This window comes from Pelmatolapia mariae, linkage group LG15 (genome assembly GCF_036321145.2).
Source record: "Pelmatolapia mariae isolate MD_Pm_ZW linkage group LG15, Pm_UMD_F_2, whole genome shotgun sequence".
Lineage (NCBI taxonomy): Eukaryota > Metazoa > Chordata > Actinopteri > Cichliformes > Cichlidae > Pelmatolapia > Pelmatolapia mariae.
This window is the reverse complement of record NC_086240.1, coordinates 33,992,980-34,007,894: the sequence shown is the minus strand read 5'-3', so window position 1 is coordinate 34,007,894 and position 14,915 is coordinate 33,992,980. Positions and strand designations below refer to the sequence as shown.

The window sequence follows — 14,915 nt, the reverse complement described above, 5'->3', positions numbered from 1 at the left end:
AAGCATTGGAAGATTATATTGGAAGATAAAGACCCTGGAATAAATCCCCAACAATCAGACAACGCCCTATGGGCAAACACTTGGCAACAGTAGAAAGGAAAAACTCCCTTTAACAGGTAGAAACACTCAGGGAGAGGTGGCCATCTCCTGTGACCAGTTGGGGGTAAGAAGAGGAAGAAGGGACAAAAAACCCAATGTGGAAGAGAGCCAGAGATTAATAATAACTAATGATTGAATGCAAAGTGGTGCATAAACACAAAGAGTGAAAATGAGGTGATTGAAGAAGAAACAGTGTATCATGGGAAGCTCCCTGCAGTCTAGGCCTTTTGCGGCGTAACTAAAGGAAATTTCAGGGTTGCCTGATACAGCCCTAATTATAACCTTTTTAAAAAATCAGTTTTAAGCTTAATATTCAAAGTAGAGAGAGTGTCTGTCTCCTGAATCCAAACAGGGAGCTGGTTCTATAGTGGAGGGGCCTGAAAGATGAAGGCTCTTCTTCCCATTCCACTTTTAGAAACTCTAGTAGAACCACAAATACTCTATTTATGCGGTATGGTACTGTGAGATCTTTAAAACAAGTTAGGACCTGATTATTCAAGACCTATTACCTGTGGAAAAATCACCTGACATTCATCTTTATCCTATGTTAACTCTTTCTCACCTCTCTGCCCATTGCTTTGCATGGTCGACCCCAAGTATTTCAACTCACCCACCTCCTCATTGCATCTTGACCTTTCCACCTGCCTCTCTCATTCACTCCTATTAACGTTCATTCCTCTTTGGTACATACCTTCATATCTCAGTGCTCTCGTAGACCTCTCATTTGATTGAATTCTTTAAAATACATTTTGGCATAGGGGCCATCTAAATGCTCACATTTAAGTTACTTAAGCAGACCCTGCCTTGGTTGATACTATTTTAAACAATTTTGCTGTTAACGTAATTACCTAAAACTCAATGATAAACTCGTGGGACCGAGTTTTTACTCGTTGTTAGCCATACAAAACATACTAAAAACACGATTAGATTAGATTTTTTTTACCAGATTTGGACACAAATTGGGAAGCATGCAATTTGTATTAAAAAATTAAAACAAAACAAAACAAACTGAAAAAAAACCTGTCAAAATATCGACGAGGAGCTAGAAGTATTATATGTATTAGTATTGCTATTTTTAATGGATTTCCTCACAGCGTTTCGTGACGTTGCTCTGAGACCCGGATATAGGATCAGAGTGAGAGCTCTTCCCTGTAGCGACTGTCTGTGAGCTGAGCTCCAGCCTCCGGTGAACGTCACACGTTGGGGAAGTCCGTCACCGCGGCTGTTGGACCTGCTGCAGCTTTCGAGGTTCCGATCGGTTCCATTTTTATTTAGGTTCAAACTGAGACTCTTAACGTCGGGCTCTAAACCAGTTGTCGATCAACGAAAACGCTTTGGATTTTAACTGTCTTTATACTAATCCCGGAAACCCGTCAGTAAAGCGAAAGTTGAGAGAGTCGAGATGAGCGTGGAGGCGTACGGGCCGAGCTCCCAGACCCTCACCTTCCTGGACACCGAGGAAGCGGAGTTGCTCGGAGCGGACACCCAGGGCTCGGAGTATGACTTCACCGACTTCACCCTTCCCAGTCAGACGCAAACTCAAGGGCAGACACAGAGCCAGCTGGACAGCCAGGTCTGAGGTTTTCAATTTCACAGGAAGGCACGAGAAAGCGCGCTTTACTGACGCTAGCTGTAGTTAGCTAGCTGACCCAGCGCTACCTGTTAGCCCGCTAAATTGGATAGCATTACTTAGCTCAGTGTTAGCTGGGTTGCAGCGTTAGCAAGCCCCTTAACTAAACTTCTGAAGTAACAGTAATTGTATTTTTACCTTTATTTTGAACTATGTTAAGTAAACTAAACTCGTGGGCGTAACTGTAAAAATCAAAGAGAAAATTCATGAGCGCTGACAACCTGTCAACTTATAATTTAGTGGCTCTCTCAGCGCTGTGTGCCTGGCTGCTAATCGTTAGCGGTGAGTTTGTTCAGTAAAGCAGGTGTTGTGCTGCAGGTAAATGGTCCCGATGAGGGTCTTCACAACGGTGGAGTGGATGATTCCGTGGCCAAAGCCAGCCAACTGTTGGCCGAGCTGAACTTTGAGGAGGATGAAGAGGACACGTACTACACCAAAGACCTGCCCTTGCACGCGTGCAGGTACGCTGGAAAAAACCGCACCGTGGCAGGATGTCAGCAGACTGCGTTACCGATGAACTGATTGCAGTACATTAGTTAGTGATCGTCATCTACATCACTAGTATGCTGTACAGTTTTTAGCTATTCACAATGGTTGAATTGCAGTGCACTATCAGAGGTTTATAATTTTAGTGCTACGATATGATTCACGTGGCCCTGATGAAATGTCAACCAGCTTTAGTACTTTTCACATTACTGCTTGAATCTCATTCCTGTTTACTTTCATAATCCTGTAAGAATACTAAACATTAAATTGACAGTGAAATTTATTCTTTTAATAAGAATTGGCAGTTAAATATGCAATTTAAATGTATTTAACTCTCTTAAATTGGCTTTCTGGGAGTGTTTGTGTGCATTCTGATTGAAACTTATGAAATACTGTACATGTTTTTGACACCTATTGAATATGAATTAGCTTCAGGAGTCCTGCATGTATGGCGGCAACATATTCCCATGACATTTCATATTTGTGGTTGAGGCATGTGAGCATGTAGCATTTGACAGGGTCCGTATAATATGCTGACTCCTTTGACACCCGATATCATGTGTGTAACTTTGGGTGTGTGTACAGTTGGTCTTTTGCTCTTGTTGTGTTTGCTCTGAACACTGCTGTGTTTGTTCCTTACAGCTACTGTGGTATCCACGATCCAGCGTGTGTGGTGTACTGCAATACCAGCAAGAAGTGGTTCTGTAATGGGCGTGGCAATACATCCGGCAGGTGCGTCGTCGGCTTGTCTTTATTTAATTGCATGTAGGAATCGGAAAGTGAAACTACTAATAACCTGAAACGATAACAATGAAATTTTCACACACTTCTGCCAATACCAGCCATATTTTGACAGACAGTTCATGTGGCATGTGTGTAATGAGAGATCTGTGAGAAGTAGATGGCAACTCTTGTATTTGCATTGGTTGAACGGAGGGCGTGTTCAGGTTTATTTACTGTAGATGCTACCAAGCAGTGTAATAGGAAACGTATCCTATTCACAGCCTTTGTTCATAGCTGTGAAGTGGGCCGTTTCCCACTTTTGCTCTCGGGCTCAGTGTCAATTTTTTAATTTTCTGTTTGGTTTGACTTCTATTGTCTGCCTCGCAGCCATATTGTGAACCATTTGGTGAGAGCCAAATGCAAAGAAGTGACTCTGCATAAAGATGGGCCGCTGGGCGAAACCGTGCTGGAGTGTTACAACTGCGGCTGTCGCAACGTCTTTCTCCTGGGCTTCATCCCAGCAAAGGCTGATTCTGTGGTGGTGCTACTCTGCAGGTATGTTGCTGGGGACTGTCCTGATTGAAACAGGACAATATTTTACCTCTGTGAAGCTTAATGTGAATATTTACATTTCACTCTGGAAGTTTATGATAAAGTTGTTTTCTTCTCAGTTATTTAGGTTTCTCCCCCTTACTTTAGACTTTAGGACACTGGTAAAGAGGCCTTGAAATGCCTGAATAATGAGATAGACAGAAAAAATGGCCAACAGATGAAGGTTCATGAACAAAATTGATGAACCTTTTTATTTTTAATGTATTTTTGCTAAAGAGAGCTCATCTTTTGCAAAATGGAATAATTTAGGGTAAATAATCTTGTCAAAAATTTATATGAAACACGTATTTAGAAATATTTTAATATTTTTAATTGACCTGTGTATTGCAGGCCCACCCCCCCATAGGCTCATATTTGTTTTCAGACATATTAAAGCAGCTCAAAAGAGGCTCAGAACAGTCAAGAAGATGTCTTAGGTTTTTTTTGGTTTTGGTTTTTTTCAAGTTAATAAAAAGAACTGGGCAGGTTTTGCATAAATGTTATGGTTTTATATTTTTTACCTTCAGTGGTCTGCTTAGACTGACTTAGCAGACTAGGATTAATCGTTCATTGCTGTTTGTGAAGGAGGTTAATGGAACTTGCTGCTCTCGTGATACTTTCTCTTCATGGTGGAAGTGTGAGAAACTCTCTGCTTCTGCCCTCTGATCAACAGAGTTCAGCACAGACACGTCTCAGAGCTGTGTGCGTACATACATTATGTACTATGACAGATGAATAGAGCTACAACACTTCTGGACTGTTACTTTCTGTTTGTGCTGGAAGTGGGAAATAAAGTCCCCGGCGTGGATTTTTCTCTGTCACACAAACACCAATGTGTTCAGCGAAGAGAGAGCCAGTGTTCTGACTATAGCACATAATATGCACTATCAATCAAAGTAGTGAACAGGCAGTCAGCTATAGAGTCTGCAGCTGTTGTCTCTGGACCGCTCTACTAATGTGCATTAAGCTTGAAATAGAGCTTGCGGCTCTGACAGTAAACATAACCCTCTGTATGGCCTCATGGACTTGCAGTAAGAAGTACTGTGATTTAACAGTAGTTTGATTAGTTTGAAACCTCCAATACTTGGCCTGAATCTTGTGCCTCCATTCAGGCAGCCCTGTGCCAGCCAAAGCAGCCTGAAGGACATCAACTGGGACAGCTCACAGTGGCAGCCGCTGATCCAGGACCGATGCTTTCTGTCCTGGCTGGTGAAGATCCCATCAGAACAGGAGCAGCTTAGAGCCCGTCAGATCACGGCCCAGCAGATCAACAAGTTGGAGGAACTCTGGAAGGTACGATCCACTTGTATGCCTTTTGCTCTTTCGGGGCTTGTAAGAGTGTTGACTTTGTTTGTTTTTATTGTTTTTTGTGGTTTTCCTACAGGACAATCCCACTGCCACCTTGGAAGACCTGGAGAAACCTGGAGTAGATGAGGAGCCCCAGCATGTACTGCTGCGTTACGAGGATGCTTATCAATACCAAAATATATTTGGCCCTTTGGTCAAATTGGAAGCTGACTACGACAAGAAGCTTAAGGAGTCACAGGTACCTGAACATGGTTTCCACACAGGAGTGCCTGGAATGTGGTTACTGGTGTTTTACTTCCAGAAATGTACATGGATAAAGTTTTTAATCTTTAAAAAGCCTTTAATCATTTAATGATTTTAATGGTATGGTGAGGATTATTTTATTTTCATGCTGAAGCAGGATGTGATGATAGATTTTCCAGACTACAGATGCGATCTGAAATGTGTTTTTGTGGCGAGAGGCACTTTTCTGATCAAGTGTTTTTACTTTATTTTCTGCAATATTGTCATAGCTGTGACATCTGGATTATTATACCTGATGTTTTGATCATTTTTCTCCCTCCTTTTTCAGACTCAAGATAATATAACAGTTAGGTGGGATCTGGGGCTGAACAAAAAGCGGATTGCCTATTTCACTCTTCCTAAGACGGATTCAGGTGGTAATTCTCTAAACTTTCCTTCCTCCCAGTGGTTCTGTGGTACAGATGTAGCTCCCATCCTACCCCCTTCCCCTCAATCCTTGCACGCAACCTCCCCCATCCCTGCATCTTTTGGTGGTATGCGTGCATGGTTTTTGTTGTTGTTGTTATCGTTTTGTTTTTTCTCCTCTTGCCTCTGTTTTGGTTGTGGGGTTAGATGAGTGCACGGTATTGTATCATGTGTTTTCATGAACTTAGTCCTGTCCTTAAATACTTTTGTATGTAATTTTTGGTAAGTGCAGGTTTCTAACTTGTGTCCTTTCACTTGACCCCAGATATGCGGCTGATGCAAGGTGATGAGATTTGTCTGCGGTACAAGGGAGACCTGGCCCCGCTGTGGAAGGGCATCGGTCATGTCATCAAGGTCCCAGACAGTATCCTTTGCACAGCTGATATGATCTGTTTCTTAATGTTGCATTCCAGTGTGGCCCTTTACAGCAGCAGTGACTGTCCTAACTGAGAAGTACAGACAGCAAAGCCCACACTCACCCACTAGAAATATTTTAAGGATAATGCTGGATTTCCTTAATAGCCTGTGTTTAAAGACTATGGAGATGAAATTGCCATTGAGTTGCGGAGCAGTGTTGGAGCACCTGTTGAAATCCCCCACAACTTCCAGGTGGACTTTGTGTGGAAGTCGACTTCCTTTGATAGGTAAGCTGTTTTATGCCAGGGCATTTAACAACATGCCGTACCAAAAGATCTTTTCTTCCTTTCCTTTCATTTCCACCTTATGTTTTCAGTATTCATTGTGTCTTGTCTTTTCTGTTTTTTGATTTGACTACCAGTTGTAAAGATTTCAGCTTAATTTAAATGCATTTGGTAAACTATTTTTGGCAGTAGCGGCTGACTTAGAGTTGTTTATGTCCTGCTGCAGGATGCAAAGCGCCCTAAAGACGTTTGCAGTGGATGAGACCTCAGTGTCTGGCTACATTTACCACAAACTCCTGGGGCATGAGGTCGAGGATGTCACCATTAAGTGCCAGCTGCCAAAGCGCTTCACTGCCCCAGGCCTTCCTGACCTCAATCACTCACAGGTCAGACTTGGACATTGTAACTCATACGACAAAACTTTTAGATGGCCATAATCTCAGTGTAGGACATAGTGTAACTTTAGTTGATTCATTTACTGTACCTTAGTGCAACAAAGACGTTTGTCTTTGTAAATTAATTTGGAAAACTCAAAGAAGAAAAGATTTCTGTTATGATCGCCAAAAAGTGTTTTGTGTTTTTGGCAAACTGCATTTGGTTTAAGTATCCAATTGATTGATTTTGTTTCTTGCATGTTCAGGTGTATGCTGTGAAGACGGTGCTTCAGAGACCTCTTAGTCTGATCCAGGGGCCTCCTGGCACTGGGAAGACAGTCACCTCTGCCACGATTGTGTACCACTTGTCCCGACAGGGCAACGGGTGAGGCAAAAATTGAGTTAACCCTTTTATACTTGGAGCGTGTTATTATTCCAGTCATGTAATTCTTGTTCCCTTTCTCTCTGTGGTGCATGTGTCCTGTAGACCAGTTTTGGTGTGTGCTCCCAGTAACATTGCTGTGGACCAGCTGACTGAGAAGATCGATAAGACTGGACTGAAGGTTGTCAGGCTGTGTGCCAAGAGCAGGGAGGCCATCGAGTCCCCTGTGTCTTTCCTTGCTTTACACAACCAGATCAGCAACATGGACAGGTCAGTAGCATGAGGGGAAATAGTCCTTCATTTTCCAGGTGTGACCATGTTATATCACAGATTTGGTGTTGTAATGTACTGGTGTAAATAATCTGATGTGTCTTTGTCTCCACAGTATGCCGGAGCTTCAAAAACTACAGCAGCTAAAAGATGAGACTGGCGAGCTGTCGTCTGCTGATGAGAAACGCTACAGGGCTCTGAAGCGCACTGCTGAGAGGGAGCTGCTCATGGTGAGGAGGTGTTGGTTTTCACTTTAAATGCAGCTGGAAGTCGGCGATTTCAGGCATTCTTAGTGCAACAAATGATTTCAGTCAAACGTTGTTTGCCTCTGAGAATTATTCTGTAGAAGCAGTGGCCTAATTTATACATTTTTTTTAACTACAAGTTGTGGTGCTGATCACTGAGGGCAGCAGCATTTAAACATCCACCACATTAGTTGTCCACATCCTTAGTTGCCTCTCCCTATTATAGACAGTTGCTGCCTTTGACAATTGTTTTTCACATTCACACACTACTGTGTAGCTAAATCCTGCAACTCCACTGGCCTCGGCCAGTCAGTACATGACAGTACAGGAGAAGAAAATATCACATTTCAACTGGCTGTCTGTACCAGTCCATTAAGATGATTCAATACCTTCTTCAACTTGGGATGCAGATAATGATCATAACTTCATCTTTGTTGTCCAGAACGCTGACGTAATCTGCTGCACTTGTGTCGGAGCTGGAGACCCTCGTCTGGCCAAGATGCAGTTCCGTTCGATCCTGATCGATGAGAGCACCCAAGCCACTGAGCCCGAGTGTATGGTGCCCGTGGTGTTGGGAGCAAAGCAGGTACAAAACCCAAACAGCTGCGTCTGTTCCCAGCTGCTGCTGTTTGCTTTGGTTTCTGTCATTTTTTTTGCATTAATAGTAAATGAAGAAATACTTTGGCACATGTCAACTAAAAATTTAAAGCTTTAAACTGTCATTTAAACTGTAGTAGCAGCTACTGTCAAGTATTAAAACTTTCAACAGTCTGAACATTAAGGAACATTAACGTTTTGTGTTGTGTTGTTAAACTAACCCAAGCGTCACGCTTATGTGGCTCTTCTTCCTCCACCCAGCTTATTCTGGTGGGTGACCACTGCCAGTTGGGTCCTGTGGTGATGTGTAAGAAGGCGGCTAAAGCAGGTCTGTCGCAGTCCCTGTTTGAGCGCCTGGTGGTCCTGGGGATCCGGCCGATCCGCCTGCAGGTCCAGTACCGTATGCACCCGGCTCTCAGTGCCTTCCCCTCTAACATTTTCTACGAGGGATCCCTGCAGAATGGTGTCACTGCAGGTTTGTTACGATTCGGCAGTTCATTATCTGGTTTGATGAAGGAGCAAATTGATTTCCGCACTGATTAGTAGAAGATCAACCAACTTATAACTTAACAATAATTAGACCGTCCTGTTCTCCTCAGCTGACCGCATCAAGAAAGGCTTTGATTTCCAGTGGCCACAACCAGACAAGCCCATGTTCTTTTACGTTACTCAAGGTCAGGAGGAAATTGCCAGCTCTGGAACCTCGTACCTTAACAGGTAAGTTCTCACATTTTGTTTGTTACTTGGTGGCATTTCACTTCAATCCTACTTAAATTTGCGGACGTAATTTGTTTTGGCCCCTGGTTTAAAACAACTGTGGACGTGATTGCATTTTTTTGTTTGTTTGTTGTTTTTTTTTGGCATCAGTTTGCCATAGTTAACTTTAAATGATTGTCCCAATATTGATACGATTGACTGTTTTTTCAGGACTGAAGCTGCCAACGTGGAGAAAATCACCACCAGGCTGCTGAAGGCGGGAGCCAAACCCGATCAGATCGGCATCATCACCCCGTACGAGGGTCAGCGCTCCTACCTGGTCCAGTACATGCAGTTCAGCGGCTCCCTGCACACCAAACTCTATCAGGTATCATAAAGAAAGTGAACAACTGGAGAGCCAGAGTTGAGAGTACACCGACATGAAGTTATTGTTTAAAGTTTAGCACACGATCAATCAGTTTTGGTCCTCTGTTTTTACAATGCAATTTCACCTTTTGTCGTGATTCATTATAGCAAGTGGAAATTGCCAGCGTGGACGCCTTTCAGGGCAGAGAGAAGGACTTCATCATCCTGTCTTGTGTTCGAGCCAACGAGCACCAGGGAATTGGCTTCTTGAACGACCCTCGCCGTCTCAATGTGGCGCTGACCAGGGCCAAGTAAGAACTATTAAAATAATCACAGTGGACAGATGAAGCACGGCTCAATCTATCGGGCGTTTCTGATTTGAATGACTCCTGTGTCAAATTTAGCTTAATTTTAACGATCAGGCTATATGAACACACACTAGATTGACTCTGTTCTGCGCACACAACATTTCACACTGCGTGATTTGTGTAAGCTGCAACCTACCCCTCATCTTATGTCTGAAGGTATGGTGTGATCATTGTGGGCAACCCCAAGGCGCTCTCCAAGCAGCCACTGTGGAACAACCTGCTGAACAACTACAAGGAGCAAAAGGTCCTCGTGGAGGGGCCCCTAAACAACCTGAGGGAGAGCCTCATGCAGTTCAGCAAGCCCCGCAAACTGGTCAACACCATCAACCCTGTGAGTAGGACTGAGTGAACGCGTCATACATTTTTTTTTTTTTTAAATGATGTATGAATCCAAACTAATACTGGGAATTGGCACCTGAGTAACAGTGGAAGTTGACTTAAAAAGTAGTTTAGGATCGTGATACCTTTCCATTACTACCTGCTTGGATTGACTTGACTCTGTTCGACTGGCATTCCATTACAACCTAATGTGCATGGTCGTCGTCACAGTAACGCGGCCAAGCGTCCTGTGACGTAAATTAGTATCCAACAAAGATGCGTTTTTGTGAACAAGATGCTCGTGACTCATTGAGTGACGCCATTGACCCGCTAGTCGGTGGCATGCAGTTTGACATCCTCACATTTTAGTACCTGGTATCAGGTGGCGAATCAATCAGAGTAGGTACTAATGGAAAAGGGGGCTCAACCTTTTGGTCACAAGATGTTTTTGTGTCTTTGCTGTCTATTTTTTTTTAAATGTGCCTTGTTTCTCTTTTGATGAGGAGTGTTGTGCTTAGCAAGTTGAGGAGAGTCTGATTAAAGGTGTCAACATTCACACGAGGGGGAGGCCTTTGTGAGATTTGCAGTCTCCCAAAACTGCCATGAGTGTAAAGGCTGCATGCATCCAGTCAGCTGTCACAGGAAGTAAACTGAAGGCATCAGTGTTCTTTTTTTTTTTTTTTTTTTTTTGTTTGTTTGTTTGTTTTGTTTTTAAGCTGTTTAGTGCAAATCAGTGAGTGCTAAATGGTGATGAGCTCTTGTGTATAAGGAGATTTTTGTCAAATCTGTTAATCTGTTCTAAACGTCACCGGTGTTTTCCAGGGAGGACGTTTTATGAGCACTGCAATGTACGATGCCCGTGAGGCTCTCATCCCTGGTTCTGCATACGACCGCAGCAATGGTAATATGTCAGCTTTTTTATTTTATTTATTTATTTTTTAAATTATTAAAACTTTGCATGCCATGTCTTATTGATACTTATGATCTCTTTCAGGTGGACGTCCATCTAATATGTACTTCCAAACACATGACCAGATTGGGATGATTGGTGCAGGCCCAGGTCCCATGGCTGCTATGAATATTCCTATACCCTTCAACTTGGTGATGCCACCAATGGCTCCACCTAGCTATCTAGGTCAGACCAATGGCCCTGCTGCAGGTACGATAACAGCAAAAGGAGAAGTGAGGAAAGTTTGTTTTTCATTGAAACTGCAAATCTGAACCTAAGAAGAAGAAAAAAGAGGGGAGGGAAAGTTGATAGACCTCCTCCTCCAGCATTGCTCGGACTAGTCCCACCTCAGACTACCTTAAGAACGGCACGCAGACAATTTATTCTGGATGTGTGTGTTGTTGTTTTTTTTTTTTTTTTAATGTTCAGTGATTCCAAAAACTTGCTGCTCACTGAGGGCATAATGCAAAGTCCATCAATGATATTTGATAACTGTCACTTCTCATGCCTTATCGCTACCCAGCATAATGACTTGACAGGTTTGTGATTTATTTTATTTTATTTTTTTCCTTCCCCCACCTTCTTAAAGGGCGTGGAGCAATGAAAGGTAAGCCTGGGCGTGGTGGGCGGCAGAGGGTCCGTGGTTCAGCACACCAGGGTGCCAGTCAGGGTAATGGACCCAACAGTCAGGCCAGCCAGGATGGAGCCTCCCAATCCTTCTCCCAGGGGCCACTGACACAAGGCTACATCTCCATGAGCCAGCCCTCACAGATGAGCCAGCCTGGCCTCTCCCAGCCGGAGCTCTCCCAGGTAACGTGTCACTGTTGCTTAAAGAAAGGAGATGCAGCGGAGAGTAACTGTTGTCAGTGTTGCTGAGTTGCTACATATCTTTTAAAATCCTTATAATACCAGTCTCCTATCTAGACCAGAGAAACTGTATTCTAATCCAGATTCATTCAATTATTTAAATAAATAAATAAAAGCATTACTAAAATTGGATTAGAAAAATTTCCTGTCTAAACACTTTCCAGTGTTTTCCACCTCAGGAACTACCAGGCACTTTTTGATTGGCCTGTTGTGTGTTCCCACTGTGCAAAACTTCTGCAGCAGTTCATTCAGGGCTGTTTTCAGGGGAGATAAAAGTGCCTGCTCAGGGGCAGGTACGTCTGAGTGTCCCTTGAAAACGTCTGGATGACTCTCAACACTGATCGGTTAAACTCTGAAGGCGTCGGTGGACAAACCTGAACAATTTTGGATGGAAAAACAACTGATTTGTGTACCGTTATGTCCTCCAGGACAGCTACCTGGGTGACGAGTTCAAGTCCCAAATCGACGTGGCTTTGTCCCAGGACTCGACCTACCAGGGTGAACGTGCGTACCAGCATGGCGGCGTGACTGGACTGTCGCAGTACTGAAGTGTAAGTACATGAAGTATGTCTTTAGCTGCAGTGTAGTGTCAAAGTATTCAGAGTAAAGCTGATCTCATGACTGAGTGCCACAAGCTTCAGGTGTCTCACCGATATTGGCTAACTTACAATATATTTTAAGTCCAGTTTCACATAAAACTTGGTGAAAGTGCCTGAAACCTTAAGATCATCCACTGGAAATGTTATATAATAATAATTGACTTGTGGATGAGCTAAAATCACATCTGGCATATATAAAACATGTTATGCAAAAGCTCTAACCAGCTTCTATAGAAAGTGAACTTTTCTCATCCGTGTTGTCTTGCAGGTTACCCAAAGAAGGGAGCTAGGCTTGAGCTGAGCTTAGTTCATCAGCTTTTTAATCTGGGAAATAATAAAAACATAAAATGGATACCTGTTTTCCTCTGCTACAACCGAAGCACCACCAAGTGAAAGCGACGGGATAGCGAAACCAAACCAATGACCAGCGAGAGAAACAAAGAGGGTAGAAGAAGAAGAGAGCACGAACAGACAGGCAGGGCGATGGCATAAGAGGCCGAGTGAACAAGTGAGAGGCAGGAACTAATGCCCGTGCAGAGTGAAGGGGGGAGGTGGAAAAGATGGCGGCTTGTGGTCGGGCTGCTGAGGGAAACACGAGAGGTCCAAACGGTCTCTCATGGGAATCCAAATGAGGTTGAGCTCCAAATAAAGTAATCTTCCCAACACCTTCCCATCCACAGTGTCTGAGAAAAGTTTATACGCTCGTCTTCAGGTGAAGATCGTAAATTTTCAGCAGAATTTGAAGAAACCTGGTTTCACGACCTGGTTGCAGTTCTGCTTCCCCGTGCTTAAAGCTGGTTGACTCTCAACCTGTGCAGTGCCCTGGACTGTTTTTAAAATTAGGTTTGACATGGGAGAAGCGTGCTACCTACTGTCTTCTACTGGACCCTCCAAACCTCAGCAGCCTCTAAAGAAAGCGGCAGTCGACGGACCCTCTCAGAGAGGAACGACAAACTCTGTTTCTGTGTCTGAGTCTGATATTGAAATGCCTTTCATTCGCCTTGAGAACCACTGGCTCGTTCACAAGGTCTGCAGTGGGGTGGTTTCGACCACCCATCAGTGGTGGAGTGGCATGGGGATTTCAGACTTTTTTTTTTTTTTTTTTTTTTTTCAAGACATGAGACGCGAATCCCGACGATGTCGCGATCATCATGGGACAGTTTACCTTTCTTACCACAGAGCACAAAATTGCAAAAAAGTCATTGAAACTATCAAACGTGACCAGCATTGAATATTCAGCTCGGCGTCATTTGATGTTTCAGCCAAGGCTTTTTTTCCCCCCCTCTTATTTTAATCTTTCGAACGACGGCGTCTTTGACGTCCTGCTGTCTTTTTAAAACACCCTGTGTACGCTTACATTGGCAAATGCTTGAATGCTTTTGCTCTGAGTGATTTCCTCAGGGGATTGTGGACTGTCCACACTCATCACGTGAATCCCTGCTTGAGGTAAGAAACTAAACGGGGACATTTAGATGAGGCTAACAGGCGGTCGTGGCGATCAATCAACCGCAAGAAAGTAGAAGAAAAGGAAGGTGGCTGAGGCAGAGAAGGAAACATGTTAAAGTCAGAGGTTTAGGAAAAAGAGTGGATTTTTTCATACCAGATGCCACTGTTTTTTCCACCTTAATGAAGCCATATTAAAGGTCACGTCAACCACCCAAATACAACGAAAGCTAATCAGGTTGAAAAGAAGTGTTTGAAATTCAGAAATGAACTTGACCCGAAAGACTTTTGGTTCCTGTGGATTCAAATTGTTCTGTTATTAACCCCCAGTCACTCACAGCAGAAAACGCCATCCAGTACTGATCGGGCGGTGGCAGAGAGATGAAATAAACAGCCAGTGAGACCAGAATCAGTGCCTATAACCGCTCACCCTCGGATAAACAGCCGCAGCACAAGCATGAATGTAGTTCCAGTCAAGACCAGCATTTTCAACAATTTTTCTGACACCAGAGGGCTTAAGAAACCCACAGAAAAGGACTTGTTTTATTTATATATTTTTATTGTTTGAATAAAATGAAGCGAGTGAGTCTAGCAGCTGGGCTGATTGAGGGGCAGGGGATACAAAAGCCACCTTCCTTCTCTGTGAGGTAAAAATGGAGGTTGTTAGATTTTATTTTCCCCTTCTGTGGCTGTTTGATTTGTGCTGAGCAGTTCCTCCGGAGTTGATCCACTTTGCTTTCGTCAGACATTTTGCTGCCGTGTGCATCGTTTCGTTGTGTAGTTTTACTGAAATATGGGATATATATCTATTTTTTTCGTAGCAACTTGCTGAGTACAGGAATGAGCGGGACGCAGTTTCCTTTCTCGATTTTTGTATCTTCTCTTCAAACTGTCCGAAGGATTGTAGTTTTTTAACTTCTTCCAGGAATGACACTTTCTGAACACAGCAAGAATGTACTACACCGTTGTTTCTCACCTGCTTCTTATTTCTGCACACACGTGACAATCATGTTGCGCTTTACATTGTTATGTTTGAGTTAGAAATAGTTGACATTTGTGCACCGAGTTCTTTTAGCATATCAACTTGTTACGGTGAATCCTAATGTGTTAGAGCTTTAAAAAAAATTATTAAAAAAATGTTGCCGTAATTTTTTTTCTACCATCTTCTGAGCTACAGTCAATTCCAACATGTGCAGCGATCATTGAAGATGTGATTCTGTTGCACACAGACCGTTCATTCACCACGTCATTAGGC

The 14,915-nt window shown here is 43.3% G+C and overlaps 1 protein-coding gene across 3 annotated transcripts; it reads left to right on the top strand.

Annotated features, from left to right (window-relative positions):
• The first annotated feature begins 1,297 nt into the window (after positions 1–1,297).
• LOC134642695 (regulator of nonsense transcripts 1) lies at positions 1,298–13,328 on the top strand. Of its 3 annotated transcripts, none has more exons than XM_063494647.1 (24): positions 1,298–1,672; positions 2,048–2,190; positions 2,858–2,947; positions 3,326–3,493; positions 4,642–4,822; positions 4,914–5,075; positions 5,409–5,493; positions 5,811–5,909; positions 6,081–6,189; positions 6,413–6,572; positions 6,827–6,945; positions 7,048–7,212; positions 7,328–7,442; positions 7,900–8,043; positions 8,316–8,529; positions 8,654–8,771; positions 8,982–9,138; positions 9,285–9,427; positions 9,641–9,815; positions 10,625–10,703; positions 10,797–10,961; positions 11,341–11,561; positions 12,047–12,169; positions 12,486–13,328. In XM_063494647.1, exons 1-23 carry the CDS (start codon positions 1,502–1,504, stop codon positions 12,164–12,166), a joined length of 3,303 nt encoding a protein of 1,100 aa, XP_063350717.1. In that variant the 5' UTR covers positions 1,298–1,501; the 3' UTR covers positions 12,167–12,169; positions 12,486–13,328. The 3 variants fall into 3 exon arrangements, with proteins under 3 accessions (XP_063350717.1, XP_063350716.1, XP_063350718.1); XM_063494646.1 differs by having other exon boundaries at positions 5,409–5,496; XM_063494648.1 differs by having other exon boundaries at positions 5,409–5,535.
• The last annotated feature ends 1,587 nt before the right edge of the window (positions 13,329–14,915 follow it).

Coding starts and splice junctions, on each gene's coding strand:
- LOC134642695 (XM_063494648.1), top strand. CDS start 1,502: ATGAGCGTGGAGGCGTACGGGCCGAGCTCCCAGACCCTCACCTTCCTG. Junction 3,494..4,641: donor GTGGTGGTGCTACTCTGCAG/GTATGTTGCTGG, acceptor GCCTCCATTCAG/GCAGCCCTGTGCCAGCCAAA. Junction 6,946..7,047: donor TTGTCCCGACAGGGCAACGG/GTGAGGCAAAAA, acceptor TGTGTCCTGTAG/ACCAGTTTTGGTGTGTGCTC.